Raw genomic sequence first — 23,692 nt, forward strand, 5'->3', positions numbered from 1 at the left:
CACGATTTTTAAGTGAGTAAACAGAGCAAGCAGTTCCCACTGAGGATCAGACCTAGGGAGTGTTTGTTTTGACTCTCGTGGTCTGGTGCAGGGAGAAATGAGGCAGCTGATGGGGCATTTAGGTAACCTGGGGGTCAGGAGATGCAGAGGAGGTTTGCTATAGACAGGATGATGGGACCTGGCATTGCCACCACTACTTTGTTGAAAGGAAGTGATAGATTGGTCCTGGGTACAGAGGCGGCTCTGAGGATGGCCAGACTTAGGTTTGAATCTTTGCTTTACTGCTTAAACTGTGTGACTTTGAGCAAGTCATTTTACCTTTTAGTGTTCTTATCTGCAAAATGAGGGCATTAATGGATACCCCTCAGATTTATTATGAGGATTAAATGAGGCACATTATACAAGGTGCCTGTGACATACCAAACAGAGAGCACAGGGTGTAGGAGCTCTAGAGCCAGAGTTGGAGGCTGTTGCTACCACCCTGCCTGTGATGTACCGCTCTTTGCCTCTTTAAATCCTATCCAGCCCCAAGCTCATCCTCCATGAAGCCTTCCCTGCCCAGCTCAGCAAGCCCAGAGTAAAAGTGCCGCCAGCGCCTGCCCAGCGATGGATAGAATCTCATGACTGAAGAGACTCATGAGGGTAGCTGACCAGAACTCCCCAGCTGTTGACAGAATCCCCACCCAGCCCTTGCTTGCTCACATCCCCTGAAGGTACACATTTCTCACTCCCTCTCTTCCGCTGTGGGAAGGCTCTAAGTATGAAAAAGTTCTTCATCTCATTGAGCTGAAACCTGCCTTTCTACAACTCCAATCAACTGGTGGGGTGGAATGAGAAGGATACTAATATTTTTACTGCCTACTATTTGTCAGGGGCTTACGTATGTTACTTCATTTAATCCTCCCAAAACCCTCCTCCCCAATTAACAGAAGAGAAAACTGAGGCCCAGAAAGATCAAGTGATTGACCAAGGCCACGCAGTTAAGATATGGCAGAGCCAGGATTTGAACCCAGCTCTGTCTGATTCCAAAGCCCCTGCTTGTTGTTCTGATCCTTGAGGTCACTCAGAACATGGCTGCTCCCTTTGCCTGGGGCAGCCCTTCAGAGCCATGAAGCCAGCGGTCCTGTCCCCCTGAGTCCTCTTCTCCAGGCTGAACAGCTCCACTTTCTTCGTCCATTCTTCCTATGACAGGGGCAGAGTAGAGCAGGGAAAGAGCCACATCTGACGTCACAAGACATGAGCTCTAGCTCCCGCTCCTCTACTTACTGGCTGTGTGGCCTTGGGCCAGGTACTTCACCTCTCTGAGCCTCAGTTTCCTCATCTGTAAAATGAGGATAATAATGCCTAACTCTCAGGATCCTTGAGGATCAAATGAGATAATGAATGTGAAAGCACTTTGTAAACTCTAAAGTGCTACACACATTGGCTGTCATTATCATTATCATCATTCTTATTATTACCCCCTCTTCCACCCCCACCCTGATCCCCAGCCAAACCCATCAGTAAGGGAAAGCAACCTTAGAGCTAATTTACACCAAAGGATTCAGTTTGGATCATGGCTTAACGTTTTACTTTACCGAGGGGATTTATGTTTTAAAGGTTGTTATTGTTGCTAGTTGCCCTCAGCCCCAAGTGTGCAGAGTAGAACTGCTCCGTAGGATTTTCAAGGCTGTGACCTTTCAGAAGCAGAACTGTCTGTCTTCTGAGGCACCTCTGGGTGGGTTTAAACCGTCAACCTTTGGGCTAGTAGTCAAGCGCGTAACTGTTTGTGTCACCCAGGGGCCTTTGTTTTCAAGGCTGAACTCTCAGTAATTCCCTTTTGATCTTCAGTTGGTGATATGAGTAGCTTGTTGAATAGGGTGCCTTTCTCACAGAATGAGAAATATACTGTAATATCAGCTTAACTTGGAGTGGTGGAATCTGCCATGTAGCAAAGCTTCAAGGCCCTCCGGCTTTGAGGGTGCTGTGTGGGCACTGTTGCATGAAAATATCTCCCCAGCTGACAGAGTGCTAAAATTTTACCGTTAGAGATCTATTCATTTCATCAGGGCAAGCATCAGCCTCTCCTGACTCCTTTCAAGGTGCTACAACTCCTTCCTCCCAGGAGAGGGAGCACTTTGAGGCCTTGGCATCTCAGAGTGAGTGAACTTATCAGAGCTGTCAGAGACCCACAGACTCAGAATTATTATCTTCCTGTGTATTAAAATCAGAGTCTTTTAAACCTGGAAGGGCAGCTAGAGGCAGGTCTTCCTAGACCACAGGCACCTGATCAACATGACATCTAAAAGGCCCATGTGGGGCCTGGAGTACAGGGAGGGGGACAGGCCTGAGGCACATCCAGCTGGGAATGGGCCAATGCTCACCTTTTACCAGCTTCCAGAGGTAGATCTCCACTTGGTCAGAGGCCTCACGCTCAAGGGCAAAGCGGCGCAGGCTGTCTGGGCTTGGGGACACTGACGTGTGGACGACGACCCGGCTGGGCGCCTTCGGACACTTTGTGGCACTGATCTCACTGTGGCCAGGGTCTGCCTTGTCCTCTGGGAGAGACAAAGAGCTCGTGAACGCTGTCTCCCCACCCCTAGTAGGTCCAGGAAGAGGGCCCCAGGTCTGACATCCCCCTCAGAGGTTCTACGGTCTTTGGTAAAGTACCCCTGGGAAGAAAAGGAGGTCTCTGGGGAGGCAAGAAGGGGCATCTCCCCCATTCACCTCCCCTTGATTAGCACATCGGAAAACTTCTCACCCTTCAGGGCTCAGCTCACCTTCAGCCTCTTCCAGCACCCCACCTGGAACAGCTCGGCCCACCCTGATTTCTCCCATCATAGCTTTTAAATAGCCTCTTGCTTATGAATATTGGTGATGGTTGCACAGCATGATTCATGTAATTCATATCACTAAATCGTACATGTGAAAAACATTAAATTGGCAAATGTTGTGTTATATGTATTTTTACTATTAAGAAATATATTAAAAAAGAAAAAAAACCTTCTTGCTCATGCCACTCACTCACACCCCCAAACCCATGCTGCCTTGCATTGCCTTATAGTTATTCCTCTCGGGTATGTTTTAGCTCTAAAAGAGACCCACTACGTAAAGGGCAGGAACTGCATCACCTCTGTCTTTTGAATCACACACCACTAAGCGTAGGCTCTCAATGAATAGAATGAAAATCTGGGACATTGAGGCGATGATGGCAGTAGTGATAGTGATGGTTTGTGATGATGGGAGAGGTGGCGGTGACCATGATTATAGTGACCATAGTGTAGTGATAGTGATGGTTTGTGGTAATGGGAGAGGTGGCCGTGAACATGATCATAGTGACCATAATGGTGGTAGTGATGTTTTTGCTGCCAGATTGGATCCAGTTCTAAAGCCTGATGTGCTGGCGATCCAAGGACATTCCCCAGGACTTTCAGTGTACCCACATTCCCTAGACCATCTTTCAGGGACTGAAGGACCAAGTCCCTACACCTCGCTTCTAGACTCTTACTAGTTAGGAAGTCCTCCTAGATGTCTAGCTAAGACCTGTCAGGCTACAGTCTCGATATTTTTAAAGGGAAAGGGCCTGGGATCTGGGGTGGAGCGCAAGACCAGGAGTGTTCGAAGGAGCCCAGGGGCAAGCCAGTCTCAAAGAGAATTCAAGTTGAATTCCCCACTCCTTGCTGTGTTCCTGCCCCGTTCCTGTTATGCTCCCCCTGAACCTGTCCTAATAGCATACTACTCGGATAAGTAATAATGATCTTTTATGTTTGGATTTTGATTTATAATCCACAAAGCATTTTCTTCAACGCCGTGTCTGAGGCTCAAAAAGGTAAAGTAACTTGTCTGAACTCACAACAGTAAGTTGGGGAAGTAAATAAGAAAGTAAGCAACTCAAATATCCTGACATTAAATTCTAGGACAGATGGAGACTTAAGATAAGTTTAATCACTCAGTTATCTCATTTGTGATATAACTGAGGGGTGAGGATTAAACAGCATGTGTGAATCACAGCACGGTACCTGACACATAGTAGGTGCTTGGTGTACATTTCCTTCCTCTTTTCTTTTCTCTTTCTCTTTTTTTTTTTTTTTGTCCCCCTTCCCTTCCTTTCAGGAGTCTCTGGGTGGCACAAACGGTTAGTGCTGGGCTACTAACCGAAAGATTGGCTGTTGAAACCCACCCAGAGGCACCTCCAAAGTAAGGCCTGACTATCTGCTTCCAAAAGGTCACAGCCTTGAAAACTCTGTGGAGCACAGTTCTACTCCGACACATGTGAGGTCACCGTGAGTTGGAATTGACTTGAGGGCAACTGTTTTTCACCCCCTTCCGTTCAGCTTTGCCAACCTAACCTTCTAGCAGAGGCAGTCAGGCCCCAACCTCAACTCTTGCCTTCTAACTCACCTGCCTTCCTTCCTGGTTTGAGAGAATGGGCCTGATTCTGCCAGTAGGTGCTGTGGAAAACCACAAGCTGCTCATCTCAGTGAGACACTCTGAGGGTCTCTCCTACAGACCTGTTAACCCTAGAGTCACATGACATTGTTGAAAGAACCCACCAGCAAGCCTGGAGGCCTGAGTTCTAGTTCCAGCTCTACTGCTACTTTGCTGTGTGACTTAGGAAAGTCCCTTCTCTCCTCTTGGTCTCAATTTTCCCATATGCAGATGAGAGTTGAATGAGAAAGGAAGATACTAGTGGTTGAGAGCATAGGCTTTAGAGTAAGACAGACCTTGGTTCAAGTTCCAGCTCTGTCACTTACAGCTGTGTGATCTCGGACAAGGTACTTATCTTCCCATTCTGTAAAATGGAGATAAAGATACCTACTCTGTCCACTATGGTGAGGATTAAATTAATTCATGCCTGTAGAATACCTACCTGGCACACTCTAAGTGTTCAGTGAACACTGGAGATTATGCTTACAAGTTCCAGTAGCCTAAGACTTCATGACTACATAGAGTCCCAGACATTATCTGATTCTGTGTTTGTGTGAGAGACTCTGGATCTATAACATTTGATGGTTCCATAAATCTAGTATTTTCTGAGTCTGACATTTTCCACTTCTGTGTTTCTGATGTTCTGTGCTTCTATAAACCCTGAGTCCATGTCCTTCCATGTCTGAGATGTTCCAAGTGTCTGCGGCCCTGGGCAGAGAAACCTGGGGCTTATTCTGGCCATTGCCCTCCCTGTCCCCAGTGCCCATTGTCCCCCTGGCCCCAGTGCCTCTTTCTACCTGGGCAAATCTTGCAGCACTTCCCGGCCACTTTCTCAGGGTGATGGCAGGGGTACTCGGTAGGGCAGGTCACACGTTGGCAGTCCTGGTGACCATCCCGACAGGTACACAGGATGCAGGGCAGGGGTCCGAAGGAGCGGAAGGCTGGGTTCCACACCTCCCCGTGGGAATATGTCTTCCCACCATGCACGCAGGCTGGGCCAAGGAGGACAGAAAGGGAGGAGGGTCAGTGCTTCAAACCTAGGCCAGAGCCTGTGGTCCACCAGTGGGTGGGGCCTTGAGGAGCCCCCATTCCACTGTCTGGCCCAGTCACAGTGCCTGCGAATAGAGGCCAGGGTATGAAACCCTCCCCCATCGCTGACATCCCCCTTATCTCAGCACTCAGGGTAAGTGCTTGCTGAAGACGGAGAATCCTCCTTCTGTCTTTCACAAGCCACCTCTAGTGGAGTAAGGAGAGGCCTGGCAGTCAGGAGAAGCCAGGTCAAGTTCTATTGCTACCTGGCTGTGTGAACAAACTCTGGCCAGTTGCTTTCCCTTTCTCAGCCTTAGTATTCCATCAGGACAAAGTGGGATGCGATTCAGTAGCCTCCATGGCTTCTCTTGCTCCACCAGCCAGACTGCTCTGAGACGTCTTTCCTCCCCTCTGCTGCCACAGCTGCCCACATGGCCTCCTTCCCTGCCCCATCCGGACTGGCCTCCTACTGCCCAGCACGATCCCTCCTTCCTTTGTTGAAAAATGTTCCCACAGCACTTCCTTATATTGTAGTCATTTATTTATGTCTGTCTCCTGACTAATCTATGAGCCTTTCAAGGGCAGGGATAATTTTTCATCTCTCTGTTCTGTCTCTCCCATTTCCCAGCAAAGACGTGGAGATGCTCAAAAAAGTATTGTTGTACTGACCAGTAGTCAGAACACTTCAGTTCTAGTCTTTGTTCTGACTCTAACTCAATATTCTGAACCTCTGTGTCCTAATCTGTCAAATGGGGGTTTAGATCTGATGACCTTAAGGATTATTTCTGTTTTCATGTTCTGTGAGTCCATAGGGCTGTGGTGTAGGGAGCAGGGATGGCGGGGTGGCAGGGTGAAGGGGGAACTGCTGAATGGAGGGTGTAAAGGGGGGAGACGTGAGAGGAGTTGGGGCTCCTTTTCCCACCTCATGATTGGAGAGTTTTCAGTTCCCACCTTTCTTATGTTTCTCCTTCAGGACAATCTTGACTGTGGTGCTGCCTGCCCCCTTCGGTCGGAAGTGGCGAGGGATGAAGCCCAGAGGGGAGCTGAGGCCAGTGGGTGCTGGGGTGCTCAGGCCTCTCTTTCTCCCACCGTCACTTGAGCACAGATCCTGGGAATGTCTCTGCAAATGGCAGGAAGTATGAAGATCACTAATGAGTGCCAGGGGCCACTGGTAGGTTGAGGAGCAGCAAGACAGAGGCTGCAGCAGGAGGCCTGAGGGCAGACCCAGCAGGACTTGCCGTGAGGAGAGAGCATAGTCTGGGCACAGAAAGGAGATTCCGAGGAGGCCCAAGATGCTCTCAGATAATGCATCTTTGAAAAGGCTCAAAGGACAGTGATTTGGAAATCCAGCCTCTACCAAGCCCTTCTCAGGCCTTGTCAGAGCCAGGGCCTTGGGGTGGGATAGGAGGGGGTTGCTGAGGTCTTGATCTTGGAAATATAACTGATCAGGGACCTTGACAGTTTAATATTTAGGAAACAGAAAGTAAAGAATATAGTGAGGATTAGAGTCAGGAAACTCTTCTCTGTCTGAGATTTAGGTGATGAGATAAGGGGACGGATGGGCCTTGAAGATCTCACTATGTCCCAGAATCCCATACAGTGGGGAGACTAAGAGCCGGCCCCATCCAGAGACAAAGAATCTCCAGAGCCCGGGGCCCCCTTTCCTGAGCCCCTAGAATCTAAGACCCCAAGGCCCTTTCCCTCTAGGACCCAAGTTTTAGGAGGGATGGCAGCGACAGCTAAATTTGTGTGGTGAAAGAAAGTCTATCCAGGGGTTGGGTAGTGCCAGGCCATGAGAGACAAGCAAGTGGGTTGGGGTTAAGGGGCAAGGTTTCCTGCCTTCCTCACTGACTCTGACTTACTCACATTCTTCTTCTTCAGCCTGTTCCTGCCCTGTCCAGCCTCTGAGTCAGTCCTTTGATGGCCCAGAGTCTGAGCACACAAGACCTCCTTGGAGTGGTCCCAGCACAGGCCCACACACATAGGAGGCTCCCAGGAAATTCTGGTTGAGTGGAATGTAGGCAAGAAGGTATTGAAGAGCCCAGTCCCCAAAGGTGGCTTGCCCAAGTCATCCAGCAGGTCAGTAAGTAGCTGATCAGGGCCCAGAACTAAGCCTGGGCGAGTTTTACTTAACACAATGCCTCCTAGGGAGAGGATGGGAAGCAGAGGGAGTAGAATGGCACAGGTTCTGCACTACTGGCCCCTAGCCAAGAAGGGCCAGCCTGGGAAGGAGCTATGAGCTGGCAGAGGAAGAAGGAGAAGTGAATTTGCTCAGACCCCTTGGGAATTTCTGGGAAAGGGAGCCCAGATGCAAGAGCAGGTAACCCAGGCTGCAAGAGCAGGTGGAATTGTTCAAACTGTAGACACAGCACAGAACTTGAGTCAGTGAGTGAGTCCATTTTCCCACCTCTTCCTTCTCAGACCGGAGAGAGCTGGGCAGTTAGACTACCACTCCTTTTATAAACTCTAGACTAAGACCGAGAGGGGCCAAGATAGAGGGGAACAGAGAGTTAGACCCAGACAGAGTCAGGAGCTGGGCGGGGAAGGCTGGTCCAAGTCAGAGGCCATTTCCCCAGGGGAATGTGCCTCCTAGAGGTGGCCTGAACTAAGACCAGACACAGGTCCTGGATGGAAGAGTGTACAAGAAGTTTCCAGGAGGTAAATCGCAAAGTTTGGGGCCTGCTCCTGCCCTGTGTGGGCGACCTTTTTTCTCCCAGGCCCCTCTTAGCCCATCAGCCATATTCTGGCCAGGCTAGGAAGAGCATATGGAACATAGTGGAGACTAATGTAGCTAACCCAGAGGATAAGTGAAAATGAGGACAATGAATGGTATTGCCTGCTCTAGAGTCATGGAAATTTTAGGCCCTGAAGACCTGCTCCTCCATCTCCTCTTCTCCCCACCCTGTCAGTAAAGCCGGCACTCACCACCTCACGATGTGACTGCATGGGGTCCTCTTCAGCTGGTGTCTCACTTGGCCCATCTGGAAACCCAAAGGGAAGTTGGGTCAGCCTGGGCCTCCTCAGCCTTGCTGGTTGGAGCCCTGCAGATCTCCACCTATAGGCCTTGCCCCTCCAAGGCCTAAAGCCACTTCTGTCACCCGAAATCTCCAGCAGGTCCCTTTGCCCCAGCAAGGACTTGTTCCTGCTTCTCATTACAGCCCCCCTCCACCTGTTGAGCTGACTGAGTCCCTACAAATGGGCTGCTTCCTTGGTTTCCCCAAGCTGACCTCCTGGTCACCATTAGGACTGAATGCTTGGCTGAACCAGAGCATCTTCCTCAGTTCTTACTTAAAAGTCACCTCTCTGGGACACCAGGCCATGCCCCTCAGTGCCTGTCATAGATGGCCCAAGGGCCTGGTTTCCCATCCCTGCAGCTAGTCTCCCAGGTAACCACACTGAAGTCACCAGGCTTGGGTTTTACACACCATACACTTCCAGGGTCCTGACCTCTAGCCCCTCTGCCCCTCCAATTTTAATACCCCAAACCCCCTGTCTCTCATTCCCCTGAAAACCAGTACACAAAACCCTTTGGAGCCCTGCAGCTTCCTAAGGCCCTGAGTAGGATTCTCTCTCCCTAGTCCCTGCCCCACTATATAGTCTGGCTCCCACTGAGCATTCCTGGCTCAAAGACCCGGAACATTGGAATTAGACTGCCCAACAGAAATCACCAAGGCTAACTTTTCAGTGTATACGTGGAGCAACTGAGGTCCAGAATAAGAACGGATTTGCGGGAGCTAGCTAGAAGAACCAGGACCTGACTCCTGGTCCAGTGCCCCTTCCATAACACTAAGATCTGTGGAAGCATTCTATTGTGGTGCACCCCCCACCCGAGTCCTGCCTCCTCCAGGAGGCTTTCCTGATCTACCCCAGCCCACAGGGAAGAGTCTAGCCAACTGTGCACTTCATTCTATTCAAGCCTAGTTCACCCTTCACTAGATAATGTTGTGGCCTCTCTCTGTTTTATACAGAGAATCTACCTGGATTCAGCTTGACTGATACTCTCTGAGCCCTGATGAGCCCAGCCCTGCCATGAAGAAGACAGGAGTAGGAGACGTGGTTCCTGCCTGTCCCATGTGCCACTGCTGATTCTCTTGGCCTCATCTGATTTCAGAGACTTTGTCCACTTGTTGCAGTCACTGCTGCAGTGCCCAGCTCTGCATGGCCTCCAACCAGCTTCCTTCAGATTCAACCTTATAGCAGCTCCGTTCATGCCTGTGCCTCAGGCTAGCACCTCATATCGGTGTCTCCCACCTCCAACTTTTTATCCCACCCCAGTCTCCCTTCTCACCCCACTCCTGCCTCATGCTCCCAGGGCTTCCAAGAACCCACACATGCATGCAGAACAGGGCAGTATGAGAAGTTAACACCTTGGGGTGAACCTTTGGCCAGTGGGAGTTGATGGCTGATGGATAAATTCTTACCTTTTCCTCTACCACCCCCAGGCTCTTCTGAGAAGCAGAAGGCTATTTAGAGCAAGCAGTTACACTTGTTGTCTAGAGGAGGCCAGCTCCAAAACACATTCGAGTGTTGTCTCTCCCTCCTTTCCTGCTTCACTTCCTTTTCCCCTCATTCCTGCTCCCTGGGATTCCAATCAAAAATAAGTGGTACCTCAGCCTCCACCTCAAGCTTTCCTTTCTGGAGGCCTCAAGACATTGCCCTTGAGGAAGGAATAGCCTGCCACTTGATGTGTATCCCTTGATGTTCTAACAACCTATGGCTAGGTCTGTGGGGTGAGGCTGTGCACTGCCAGATCTCAGGGTAGACTCACCTTTGCAAGCCTGGCAGCAGGAGTCAGGCAGCGGGAGGGGTGCAGGACAGCCTGGTTCAGGGCAGGTCATGAGGCCACAGTAGATCTGGCCCTCCTGACAGAGCAAACAGGGGCTGAGAAATGACCTCTGATGCCAGCCTTGGGGGACTGGAGAACTCCCTTCCCTCGGGGCAAATGGGCTGGTGGCCTCCCCTGAGGTGGGGAAGCGGGGGGGCCTGCTGGGCAACACCTGGCCCACTGGGAAGAGGAGTCCCCTATACCTTCCCACTCCCATTCTAGGTCCTGAAGGTAACATTCATTCTTCAGCTTTCAAAGTGCTTCACCCCCAATCTCTCTCTAGGTTCTTAGAGCAAACTAGTGAGGTGGGAATCTCCCCATCCTACAGGTGAGGGGATCCTGAAGAGGGGCATGAACCATCTGAGATCAGAGAGACAGTTGGGGCAAAATGGACTAGAGCCCAGGCTTCAGGCTTTTCCTATAGAAATTCATGTCCTTCTCCCCTTGTGTGAACAGCAAGTCCAGCATAAGGGAGAGAGAAAGGTGAGTACCTTGGGTTCATCTTCGCCTAGGCCTCTAACTTTAGGACCCAACCTCAAAAGGCAAGACTACTTCTGGGAACCAGGAGGCCAGATGACCTCTGGTGAGTCATTTCTCTTCTCTGGGCCTCAGTTCCCTCCCCTGTGAAATGGGAGCACTCCCCGATGGGTTGTGAGGATCAAGTGAGGGGAATGGTTGTGAAAACCCTTTTTAAACTGTAAGGCACAATATACCTGGGAGGAAGTGATATTCCCTTAAGTCCTTTTCCTATGAACCCGAGAAGTAAGCATTCTGACCTCTCAGATGCAGCCAGGAGTCAAGCCAGTCCCATATAAACAGGGATGAGAAGAAAGACAGGGAGACCCAAGTATCCAGAGTGGAGGAACAAAGGAGTCAAAGAATGCTGTCACCTCACCACCCCCAACACCATCATTTCTGTCTCTTTGCACAGCCCTTTCGTAATCCAGCCCCATGTCACTCCTTAGGAAACAGCACAGTGTGGAGAAAAGAGCATGGGCTTTGGAGTCATGTAGGCCTGGGTCTGAATGCCGGCTCTGCTGCTTACCAGCTCTGTGACCTTAGGCTAGTCACTTAACTACTCTGAGCCACAATTTCAGAGTATAATGAATAATGATATCCTTCTAAGGGTTAATGAGATGTTGTTTGTAAACACAAAGCATTTCCATGAACCTGGATTGGAGCCCTGGTGGTGCAGTGGTTAAGAGCTTGGCTGCTAACCAGAAGGTTGGCAGTTCAAATTCATCAGCTGCTCCTTGGAAACCCTATGGAGCAATTCTACCCTGTCTTCTAGGGTTGCTATGAGTTAGAATCAACTTGATGGCAGTAGGGTTACAACAGGTACAATATACTAAATCATTGCAAGAAGCTCAGGTCCTGCAAAACTCATTCATTAGGTTGATTTATAAGTAATCATTCCACTATTTGTAAGTGTTTGCTCTGCAGCCCAGATACCTTCAGATTCTAAGCCTCAGGCAGATCAGCCCAGAATTACTTTCCTACAGCTGCTGAAACAGAGTACCACAAACTGGGTGGCTTAAAACAGAAATGTCTTCTCTCACAGTTCTGGAGGCCAGAAGTCCAAAATCAAGGTGCTGGCAGGGCCATGCTCCCTCCAGAGCCTGTAGGAGAAGATCTCTCCTTGTCTCTTCCAGCTTCCTATAGCCCCAGGTGTTCCTTGGCTTGCAGCAGCTTAACTCCAATCTCTGCCTCCATCTTCACATGGCCGTCTTCACTCTGTGTCTGTATCTCTTCTCTTCTTATAAGGAGACCAGTCGTATTGGATTAGGGCCCAAACTAAACCCAAATCCACTGCAGCTGAGTCGATTCCAACTCATAGCAACCCTGTAGGACAGAGAACTTTCCCATAGAGTTTCCAAGGCTGTAAATCTTTATGGAAGCAGACTGTCATATCTTTCTCCCACAGAGTGGCTGATAGGTTTGAACTGCTGACATATTGGTTAGCAGCTGAGTGCTTAACCATTGTACTACCAGGGCTCCAGGGCCCACCCCAATGACTTTAAATTAACTTGATCACATCTACAAAAACCCTATTTCACATTCACAGGTACCATGTGTTAGGACTTCACCTTATCTTTCTGGGGAACACATTTAAACCCACAACAGATTGTTTTCATTAAAAAGATGGGAGGCAAGAAGAGAAATTAGGTAACTGAGAGCTCCTAAAAAATCAAACACTTAACGCTTATCCAAAGACTTTACCAAAAGAGTAAAAAGACAACCTATAGACGGGGAAAAATTTTTGGCTACGACAAATGCGATCCATATCTAATCTCTAAAATATACAAGATACTGCAAAACTTCAACAACAAAAAGACAAATAACCTAATTAAAAAATGGGCAAAGAATATGAACAGACACTTCACCAAAGAAGACATTTACGCAGCTAACAGATACATGAGGAAATGCTCACAATCATTAGCCATCAGAGAAATGCAAATCAAAACTACAATGAGATACTATCTCACCCTGACAAGGCTAGCATTAATCCAAAAAACACAAAATAATAAATGTTGGAGAGGTTGTGGAGAGATTGGGACACTTCTACACTGCTGGTGGGAATGTCAAATGGTACAACCACTTTGGAAATGATTTGGCACTTCCTTAAAAGCTAGAAATAGAAGTACCATATGATCCAGCAATTCCATTCGTTGGAATATATATCCTAGAGAAATAAGAGCCCTCACAGGAACAGACATATGCACACCCATGTTCATTACTGCGCTGTTCACAATAGCAAAAAGATGGAAACAACTTAGGTACCTATGAACGGAAGAATGGATAAACAAATTATGGTATATTCACACAATGGAATACTATGCAATGATAAAAGAACAATAATGAATTAGCAAAAGATTTCATAACAGATGAATCTGGAAGGCATTATGCTGAGTGAAATCAGTCAGTCGCAAAATGACAAATATTATATGAGACCACTCAAGAAAAGATTTAAACACAGAAGAAAACATTCTTTGATGGTTACGAGGGTGAGGAGGGAGGGAGAGGGGTATTCACTAATTAGATAGTAGGCAAGAATTATCTTAGGCGAAGGGAAGGACAACACACAATACAGGGAAAGTCAGCACAACTGGACTAAACCAAAAACTAAGAAATTTCCTGAGTACAACCAAACACTTCAAGGGACAGAGTAGCAGGGGTGGGGGTCTGGGGGCCATGGTTTCAGGGGACATCTAGATCAACTGGCATAACAAAGTTTATTAAGAAAACATTCTGCTTCCCACTTTGGTGAGTGGTGTCTGGGGTCTTAAAAGCTAGCAAGTGGCCATCTAAGATGCATCAATTGGTCCCAACCTACCTGGAGCAAAGGAGAATGAAGAACACCAAAGACACAAGGGAAATATGAGCCCAAGAGATAGAAAGGGCCACATAAACCAGACACTCCATCTGCCTGAGACCAGAAGAACTAGATGGTGCCTGGCTACCACCAATGACTGCCCTGACAGAGAACACAACAGAGAGTCCCTGATGGAGCAGGAGAAAAATGGGATGCGGAACTCAAATTCACATAAAAAGACCAGACTTAATGGTCTGACTGAGACTGGAGGGACCCCAGAAGACATAGCCCCCGGATTCTCTGTTAGCACAAAACTGAAACCATTCCTGAAGCCAATTCTTCAGACAAAGATTAGACTGGACTATAAGACATTAAATGATACTTGTGAAAAGTGTGCTTCTTAGCTCAAGTAGACACATGAGACTAAATGGGCAGCTCCTGTCCAGAGGTGAGATGAGAGGGCAGGAAGGGACAGGAGCTGGTTGAATGGACACAGGAAATACAGGGTAGAAAGGAGAAGTGTGCTGTCACATTATAGGGAGTTAACTAGGGTCATATAACAATGTATATATAAATTTTTGTATGAGAAACGAACTGAAACTGTAAACTTTCACTTAAAGCACAATAAAAAAGTTGGGGAGGCAGGCCCTGACAGGAGAAGTGACTTGCTCAAGGTCATACAATGAATCATGGCAGAGCTGGAGCTCAAACATGGGTCCCTCAACACTTAGTCTAGGTCTGTTAGCCCTGCATCACTGCTATATCAAATGATTCTTTTAAACAGAGAGGACATTAGAGATCCCTTATGAACTGAGGCCCAGAGAAGTTTGATGATCAGATAGTGAGAAAATCGAGAGGGCAGGTGTCTCTACCGCCAGTGCAAGATGAGGACCTAAGTCCAGAGGGAAGGAGTGGCATGCTGAAAGCCACCTGCAAACCTGCAGTAGGGCCATGCCTAGAATCCTCCAAGGCGGAGAGTGAAGACTTTCCTGATTAGGTCCTGTTGGCTGCAGTTTCTGTCCCCTGATAACAGCAGAGTCAGCCCTGCCTGGCTTTGGGCCCACTGTGACCACAGACAGGTGGTGTTTAAGCAGCTTCAGATTAAATTCTCTTTGTTAGAGACAAGCTAGGCCCTGTCTCTGGGCCCCAGGACTGATAACTGATCATTCACTTTATCATTCATTCATTTATTCATTCATTCAACAATCATTACAGTCATCCTCTGTGTGCCAGGGCCTGGCCCGGAAACAGCAGAGAATACAGAAGTGAATGGGGTCTGTTCCTTCCCTTCAAGGAGTGCAGAGTCTAGTGAGGGAAACAGAAGTGGCAAATGTCATTGCAAGGTGACCAGCACTGTAACAGAGGAAGTTTAAGAGAGCGCGGGAGCCCAGAGGAGGGTCACCTGACTCAGCTAGGGGCAGGACACCTCAAACCGCAGCTGCCAGATATTCCCTTCCCTGTGAGCCCGTTCATTCTTACTGTACCCTAAACCAGGGGTAACAATCTCCCCCTAGTCCATACTACCGTGGACCACTGGCTTGAGCTAAAGGAAAAGTCGAAGCTCTTACCGTACAGCTGCAGAGGACACACTGGTTGGGCAGGCGAGAGGGGAACAGCTCTCGGGCACTGAAGATCTCTCCATGTTGGTATATGGTCCCGTTGTGCTGGCAGGACTTTGGGGGGGCCCGGAGTCCAGAGGGGGTGTGAGGCTCTGCAGGTGAGGAGGGGCAGAAGGAAGAAGAAAATGAGGTTTCATGTGGATCTAAGAGCTTTGCCAGAATTAACCAGACAACTTTTCTGAAGAGTTTGCATTTTAGTCCATCTTGACATTTCAATGAAGTTCTAGTCTCAGCCATCCCAGGCATTCCCCATAGGAGCAAAGCAAGAGATCCTGCTGATATCTACTACTGACCATGCCACTCCCTCCCATGCCTCCCCAACATGGCCTTTCAGCTCCTCAGTGTCTGAGACAGCCCTGACCAGCAAAAAGGAAAGGCCAGAAGCGTTAGCTCCACTGGCATGTGGGGCTCCAGTGAGTTCACTCATCATTCAACGAGTGCTCATGGAGTACCTCCTAGTGCCAGGCACTGTTGTAGGCAGTGGGAAGGCAACAGTGAACAACTCAAAGTCTCTGCCCTCGTGGAGTTACATTGTAGTGGAGTCAGCTGGGGTGCTCTAGATTGTCCCCCGTGCGTGGTGTAAGCTCCTGTTATTCAGTGGTCACCAGAGACTCTCCCTATCACCTGCCAATCAGTCAGTCTTCCTCCTGCAGGGGAGAGAAGTAAGCCTCCAGTTCTGACAGGACTACAGATCTGAGGCTTGTTCATTCATTCAACACCTTTACTAAGCACCTTCTCCGTACCAGGCACCATACTAGCATTGGGAATGGAGTGGTGCATGAGGCTTAGCCTCCACCATCAAGAAACTCACAATCTAATTGGGTAGAGAGACAAGTCATGAGTAATGACACTAGTACAGTAAGGGCTAGGGAAGATGGAAACACAGAAGTTGTGGCAGCACAAAGGAGGAGCTTTTAACTCAGCTGGGGAATGGAGTGGTCAGGGAACACTTCCTGAAGGGGCTGACAGTTAAGCTGAGTTTTGAAGAACAAGTAAACCCAAGCAGGTAAAGGGACAGATGGGAGAAAGAGAAAGGGAGTGAAGAGCATTTGAGGAAGAAGAGGCCTAGGCCAAGGCACAGAGGGGGAAGTCCCAAAGTCAGCCAGTAGAGGTAAGGGCACCCTGGAGTAAGCCTCAGACATAGAGGTGAGATGCCCCCTCAGTGAGCAGGACAAACCTCAGAAGCCCTGCTCCACAAGGAAACCCAGAGCCAGGAATCTCTATGACACAAGTCAGAGCCTTTGTCAGCTCCCCACCGGGGTCCCACTTAGAAAAATAAGCCCTTCCACAGATATACTCCACAGGGGTCTCCAGCTCACCAGGAAAGTCCTAGTTCCAGAGCCTAGAGCTGAGGTAAATCTCAGGAGTCCCCTTTTCATCACCCTCTTTATGTTTCTCAACATCAATCGTCCTCTCAACGTCTGTTTCCACTTCTAAGTCTGCCTCCCCACCGGCTGACCCTCATTGGCCGTTTACTTGATAGGCCAATTTTTTCTCATGCCACCTCTTCTCTCTTACCTCTACTTCCTAGAATCCCAGTCTCAGAGGCTCTTGGAATCTTAAAATCATGGAATCATAAACATTTAGCATCAGGACCAATGGAGTCCCAGAATCTCAGCACTGGGAGAAATCTCAGGGTACATCTACTGCAATTCCTTGGATCATTCTCAGCCTAGGGTGACAGTCCCCTGGCATTCTCTCTGCAGGGCTCCCAGCCCAAGCCCACTCACCTCCAGTTCCACAGAGCACATCCACTCCCTCCAAATCAGGCCAGCCCAAGAGAGACTGGAGCCCAAGTGTGCCCATCAACAGGTCAAACAAGCCCCTCTTTCTTTCAGCCCCTTCTCACGTTCTCTCCCTCATCCTGCCATGCACACCTGCTTAAGACTTAGAAAGTTGCCTCTACCCCAGCCCTCCAGGATGTTCTTTCCCCTGAGCATCTTTGTGTTTCCATACCTCTGAGGGGTAGAGACTGCTCCTCTCATTCCATGGGCCTCCCTCTGCCAGAGCTACAGCACTGGGAGTGAGATAAGGGTTTGCTGGGCAATGGGAAGGCTGAAGAAAGGGGAGGAGGGAGGCTACTTACCCACACACCTGGGACAGCACTGCTGTGGCTCAGTCACAGGCTGGGGGCAGTGGACGGGTGGGCAGTGGAGGCGGTAACAACTCACATGGGCACTCTAAAGGGGACACAGGGGTCAATTCTGGTTCCAAAGAGCCATTGCCTCCCACCCTTACCTGCTCTCTCTCAAAACTATCACCCCAACTGCTGACCACTGCCCTGAGATGGGATAAAAAAACAAACAAATGTCTCCAGTCTTTTCCCTTGCCCTGCCCACTAAGGGGATCTTGCTTGGTCCACTCATCTGCACTCCTACCCACCATCAGAGGAGGGCAAACCCATTCATGGGTTCGCTCGGACTTTGTGTCCCTTTCACAGCATTTGAGAAACATAAGTAAAGGGCTTGAGTTCTTTTGACATTGATCTTGGTGCTTTGACTGTTATTTTAACTCCAGAGCTTTGTTCTTTTAACTCTGGGCCTGTGCCTTATGGTTAACAGAGGAATGTGACACACTGCCGAAGCTGATTGGGATGGAGACAAAACTGAAAACCTGATGCGGAGAAGACGCAGGGTTTTATGATCCCACTCCCTAAATCTTTGAGAGGTTTGGGTAACCCTGGACAAAGCCTTTGGAGTTGGCACCAGAGAATAAGGGCCCCAAAGTTCTTTACCTTTTTCAAGTACTTCAAAGAATGGGGCAGAGAAACACAGAGAGAGATGAGCAGAAACAGAGAAGCTGGAGGCGGGGGGAACCACCACCCTTTTGGAATGCTTCCCAACTCAGCTTGCCAGACAGTTTGTTGGCCCCTCCTCTGGCTTCTCACGCCTTGCTCTTCCCCTTGTTACGAGGGTCACCATCTAGTCGACAGGGTGAACAGAGCCCCTCAGATGAGGAACTGGGATGCAGTGGAAGGGACTGTGTGGTCTAAGAGTTAGAATCCCTCTCCTGATATCAGCCTTGGAGGAGCCAAGGGATGGAGATGATCAGCAACTCTGCAGCAAGAACTAAGATGGAGATAGCCGTGGAGCTGAGAGGACATGGGCAGGGCTGGAGGCCCGCCAGCCGGGTGATAACAGCCCTTTGCAGCCGAAGGGTCCCTCTCAGGAAATCATAGCTACCATTTATCAAGTGGCTACTAGATAGGGTCATTATATATAAATTTATTATCTCACTTCATCTTTGCAACAACCCTAGACATAGGTTCTATTATCCATACTTTACAAATGGAAAAAGAGGCTCTGAGAGGTTAAGTAGATTGCCTAACGCCACACAGCTGGTAAGCAGGGTCCATGTATTTTCCATGAATCTGAACTGCCTCTGGTGGGTGGAGCATGGACTCATTCATTCACTCAATATTCACTGCATGCCTACTGGGCACTTGGCTCTCTCTGAGCACCAGGGATATCACCACCACCCATCCATTGCCGTCGAGTCATGGAATTTCCGACTCATAGCGACCGTATGGCAGTGAATAAAATTGACATGATTTGTACTGTCATGGAGCTTATATGCTAGCAGCAGGAAATAGACTATAAAAAAGTAATCAAGTAAAGGAACAAGATAACTTCAGATGTTAAGTTCACGATGCTAATAAAACAGGGTAATGAGATTGAGTTGACAGGGATAGACTATTTTAGAAACAGCTGCTGGGAAAGCCCTCATAAGGAGGTAACCTTTATGTTAAGAGCTGCGAGATGAGAAGGAGCCACGAGTGAGATGACCCCAGGAAAAGCATTCTGGGAAGAGGGAAGAACAACTGCAAAGTCCTCAAGTGGGAATGAGTTTGAAGTGCTGGAAGAACTGAAAGAAGGCCAGAGTGGCTGGAGCACAGAGCGCAGGTATGAAATGAGGTTGGCAGATAAGGCAGAAGCCAGATCACTCAGTGCCTTGTAGCCCACAGCAAAAGGAATTGGATTTTACTTTAGAAGCTATTGGGGGCTTTTAAGAGAAGAACGCCACGGTCTGTTTTGTGTTCAGAAACAAATAACTCTGGCTGCTGTATGGAGAAGGTATTTAGAAGGGGGGACAAGGAGACCAATTAGGAAGCTCGTGTAGCAACTCAGGCAAGAGATGAAGGTGGCTTAGATTAGGGGGAGCAGTCATAGTGGAGAGCAGGGGAGGGATTCAGGGCGTGTTTTGGAGATATTGGCAACAGGACTTTTGGTTGAGGACAGAAATTGTGTGTGTGAACTCTGGGGAAGGGAGAAATGAGTTAGCTCCAATGGGTCACAAAACTTAGACTTTGTCTACTGAACCATGTGATGTGTCTGGAATTTTCTGTTATGGTTTCCTTTCTGTTCTCTGGCTATATTTCATAAAGTTCTTTCTGAAAAGGCTGATTGGCCTCAGATGTGCTAAGGAAAACCAAGGCAGCTGAGCAGGGTTATGTTCCTGTTTGGGTCAGAGTTCTACCCGGGGCCAACATGGTAGAAACAGTGGGGAATCAGAGGGAAAGATCCCAAGAGGAGTGAGACTGCAGTGGTCAGAGTCAGGAGAGGGGCTGGCCCACCCACTCCCAGTATCTGCTCAGGAGCTCTTCTCTGCTCCCACCTCAGAGGATTTTGACTTTGTTTTTACAAGGGAGGCTCTTATAGGCCACCTGCACTCCTGTCTTGGCTTTGTGAAGGGAAAGAGATGGGGCTAAGGGTCAGGCTTCGGTTGGGAGCTGTGTACCTCCCCTCAAGCACCAACCCCTGGACAGAAAGAACTGAGGACTTCATACCAACTAGACTGGGCACCAGGCTAAAGCCAGGGGTTTTCAAACATCCGAAGTTACTCCCCATTCCTCCAACCTCATGCCTGACCTAAGAATTCTGGACCATATGGGGATCTCATTTATTTCACAAGGCAAGGCCCTGTAGAAGATGCTGGGTGAAAAAGACATGGTCTTTGCCCCAGTTTGTTTTCAGCCTTCAGTAGGGCACCATGCTAGGCATGAGTGAGGGCCAGGAAGACCTGTTCTCAGGGACTCAGTCTAGGAGGGGCAGTAACTCACACAGACAACACAGTGACCATATATACACAGTGAGAAGAAGAGACAGAAACTTATACACAAGCCCAGAAGAAGGAAGCACTGCCAGCTGAGGAATCACATAAGGCTTACTGGTGGAGGTGGCATTGGATGAAGCCTTAAAGAATAAATATTTGGACCAGTGGAGTTGGAGGAAGGCATCCTAAAGCAGGGTGGCAGGAGAGGTGGCTGGAGGAAATGGTACATGAAAAGGAAGGAAGGGGAGGTAAGGTCTACTCCACTGCACAAGGAGGCAGAGAAGCTGGCACCAGCTCCAGGTGCAAGGAAGGCTGAGATGAGAGATGGGAGACCCAGGTCTTCATCCCAGCCCAGCCACTGACACATTGTGTGACTTATTTCTGGGAGATATACAGTAGCCATCTACTCTTATGCATATATTGAGTACTTAGTAGTGAAGTGGTTTGCCCCAAGTCCCTCAGCTGCAGCACATTTCTAGGGGCCTTGGTTCCAGAGTGCTCCTGACCTCCAGAGTTTCTCGCTGCCTTCCCCCCACCCCCCACCCCATGGTGACTTCTCTTGAGGTGTCCCAGACATACCTGACTCAGGTGGCCAGAGGAACCTACCTCGGAGCAGGTACAGCGCAGGCAGTACATCAGGCCCTGTGGCTCCAAGTAGGGGTGCCAGCTCTCGCCAGGGGAATATCTCTTCCCATGGAAAAGGCAAAACATGTCTGGACCTAGAAAACAAATCAGTGCTAGGTTAGTCCTAGGAGGCTCTAGTCCAAAGACCCTACGTCATCCTTCTTTCTTTCTGGCTCTGGGAAGGATATAATTTGGATCGCCTAGGCACAAGAGAATCTGCTGTTCATGCTCTTCTGGACAGGGGGTCAGAATATCTGAGTTTGAATCTCAGCTTGACCACACACTTGCTGTGTGACACCACTGCCCCTCTCTGAGCCTCAATCTCCTCATCTGTCGGGTGGGGAATAATGATTTAAGGCCTATCTCACTGGGCAGTTAGAGGATCAAGCAGTGAAAATGTTTTATGGATTTAATGGCATAAATGTGAGTTATTATGATTAGATGAATAATCTGAGGCCCAGAGAGGATAAATAACACCGTTAAGGCCACACAGGAAGTCAGTCACCAAGCAGAGATGACAGCCCAAGCCTCCTGACTCGGTCCAGTACTCCTTCCACCTGCATATGCACACTCATTTCCTTTTCCTTTGTCCCTGTTTGTTTATTTATTTACTGTATTTCCAAAGCCTATCTCCCCATCCACTCACATACACCCACCCCCTCTGGGTCCCGTCACATACCTTTTGAATAAAGCCAGCTTTCCTGCCTTCATACTATACTATGTCCCTATATCTCAGGAAGCCGTGGTGGAAAGTGCTTGAATTGGGCAAACAAAGCACCACCTAGTAAAAGGTTGTTAGAAAACTGACCTTAATATATCCTTAAAAATAGTCATTGCTATTATTTTTGTAATTTGCATATCCGTTGTCAGTATGTAGGTGAGTGCTTGCTTCTAAAAGCATTGAAATCCTTTGTTTCTTTGGATGCGTTAGACATCTCTTCTATAATCCTGCTTTCCTGAAACCTCCATCTCTCTCTCACAGCCAGTCAATTGCTCAGCCTATCAGAACTCTGTCGAAAACACTCCTGCCCTCACCTCTTACCCATGCATGGCTTCCCCTGAGTCAGGCCTTCCAGTCCAGCTTTGCACCCTCTTGCCCTATCCCTGCTAACCATCCTCCACACAGATCCTAGGTGGTCTTTACATTTCAGAAGAGAGGTTACCATTCCTATGCGAAACCCTCCAGTACCTAAACAATAAAAACCCTTTTAATGGAGCTCTTTTAGGGAGGGACTGGGTTTGATTTGTCTCCACCTGTCCCTAGGCACCCAGCACAAATGTCACATAAATCAAACAAATAAACCCTCTGCTGTCAAGTCAATTCTGACTCATAGCAACCCTGTAGGACAGAGTGGAACTGATCCATAGGGTTTCCGAGGAGTGCCTGGTGGATTCAAACTGCCTACCTTTTGATTAGCAGCTGTGGTACTTAACCACGATGCCACCAGGGTTTCCAAATGTCACATAGGTTTGTTAAATGGGATCGAAATGCAGAGAAGGAACCAATATTTATTGACTCCCTTCTCTGTGCTGAACTTTTTACATAAATTGTTAGTTACCTCAGTAGCACTACTGTTTTGAGAATTAGATTAGGAAATGCTTATAAAGTACTTACTTAGCCTGGTGCCTGCTGCTTAGTTGAATGATATTATGATAATGATAAATATGATAGCAATCACAACTGCACTGAAAAGTAGAATAGATAATAATACCCATCTTGCAGTATCATAATTATTAGAAAACTAGATGAGAAAACTGAGGCTCACAGAGACTAGGTGACTTGCCTAAGCCACTTAGCTGCTGATCCAAACCTAGGACCCCTGGCTTCAAAGCCGAGCTCCTTCCAGTTCACCTCACCACTTATGACTTTTTACCCAGTCCCAAGGCCTAAAGGCTCGAGTTCATTCTTTTCTTTCTGCTCCATTGGCCATCAACCTCCATTTCCTATTTTTCTCTCCCAAACCCTTGTTGAGCCCTGGTGGCACAGTGGTTAAGAGCTACAGCTGCTGACCAAAAGGTTGACAGTTCTAATCCAGCAGGTGCTCCTTGGGAACCCTATGGGGTAGTTCTACTCTGTCCTATAGAGTCACTATGAGTCAGGATTGACTTGATGGCAACAGGTTTTTTTTTTTTTTCACCTCCATCATTCCAGAACCTAGTAGTTGCCTTTTATGCCTCCTCCCTCCAATTTTCTAGAGTCAAGAATCTTAAAGACATGAAGTCTCACACTTTCTGAATCACATTCTCTGATACATTGAAACTCACAGAATCTCACAGCATTAGAAGCAGTATATTAGTTGGAAGGGCTCACACCCTTTGAGGAATTCCCTCTCAGTCAGTGTTGGGGGGTGGGCCAGAACTCAGCCCCTAAGCACACGCTTCCTGGGAAGAGGAGCTTATGGGACATTCCCAACTGCTAGAAAGTTTTCTTTAAAACAAGCCTAAATCTGCCTTCCTCTAGCTCTCCACATTGCTCCTGCTCTCCCCTCTTGGTTCTCCAAGGGCAAAGATTTGAGGCCATCGTCATGATGCCTTCAGAGACTGGGCTTTGATGGCTACTGAGGACCATAGGAACACACAGCTTAGTTCCCTCCCCACCCGCTTTCCAGCCCCCCAAAGTTCAGTGAGGGGGGGTGTGGATTAGACAGCAGATCCCGTTTCCAGCAAGGCCCCGGCTGGCCCGTATCAAATGAGCTGTGTTTATCTCTCAGCCGCCGCTGGCAGAGAGGGTGGGACACAGGCCCAGCTGGGGTGCTTGTCAGAGCCAGCCCAACTCTCCAAGGAGTGAATAATGTCTTTCTTCCTTGTCCCTTCCCCCTTCTA

At 48.6% G+C, this 23,692-nt stretch overlaps 2 protein-coding genes across 2 annotated transcripts in view; one reads left to right on the top strand and one right to left on the bottom strand.

Moving 5' to 3' along the window:
• Positions 1-6,504, top strand: part of POLD3 (DNA polymerase delta 3, accessory subunit) — a 109,357-nt gene extending 102,853 nt beyond the window's left edge. The window contains exon 14 of the transcript XR_002783644.2: positions 6,410-6,504. The gene's annotated coding sequence lies outside the window, so the exon portion shown is untranslated. The remainder of the gene's footprint in view (positions 1-6,409) is intronic.
• The window catches only part of CHRDL2 (chordin like 2), a 37,584-nt gene that overhangs the window by 3,015 nt on the left and 10,877 nt on the right, over positions 1-23,692 (bottom strand). Inside the window, exons 2-11 of the mRNA XM_064289513.1 lie at positions 20,852-20,964; positions 17,280-17,373; positions 15,143-15,285; positions 10,205-10,298; positions 9,725-9,899; positions 8,362-8,554; positions 6,388-6,556; positions 5,205-5,399; positions 2,364-2,537; positions 1,267-1,321 (exon numbers count right to left, since the gene is read on the bottom strand). Of these exons, the coding sequence (XP_064145583.1) occupies positions 1,267-1,321; positions 2,364-2,537; positions 5,205-5,399; positions 6,388-6,556; positions 8,362-8,554; positions 9,725-9,899; positions 10,205-10,298; positions 15,143-15,285; positions 17,280-17,373; positions 20,852-20,964 (1,405 nt within the window). The remainder of the gene's footprint in view (positions 1-1,266; positions 1,322-2,363; positions 2,538-5,204; positions 5,400-6,387; positions 6,557-8,361; positions 8,555-9,724; positions 9,900-10,204; positions 10,299-15,142; positions 15,286-17,279; positions 17,374-20,851; positions 20,965-23,692) is intronic.

The sequence above is a fragment of the Loxodonta africana genome, chromosome 7, assembly GCF_030014295.1.
Source record: "Loxodonta africana isolate mLoxAfr1 chromosome 7, mLoxAfr1.hap2, whole genome shotgun sequence".
Lineage (NCBI taxonomy): Eukaryota > Metazoa > Chordata > Mammalia > Proboscidea > Elephantidae > Loxodonta > Loxodonta africana.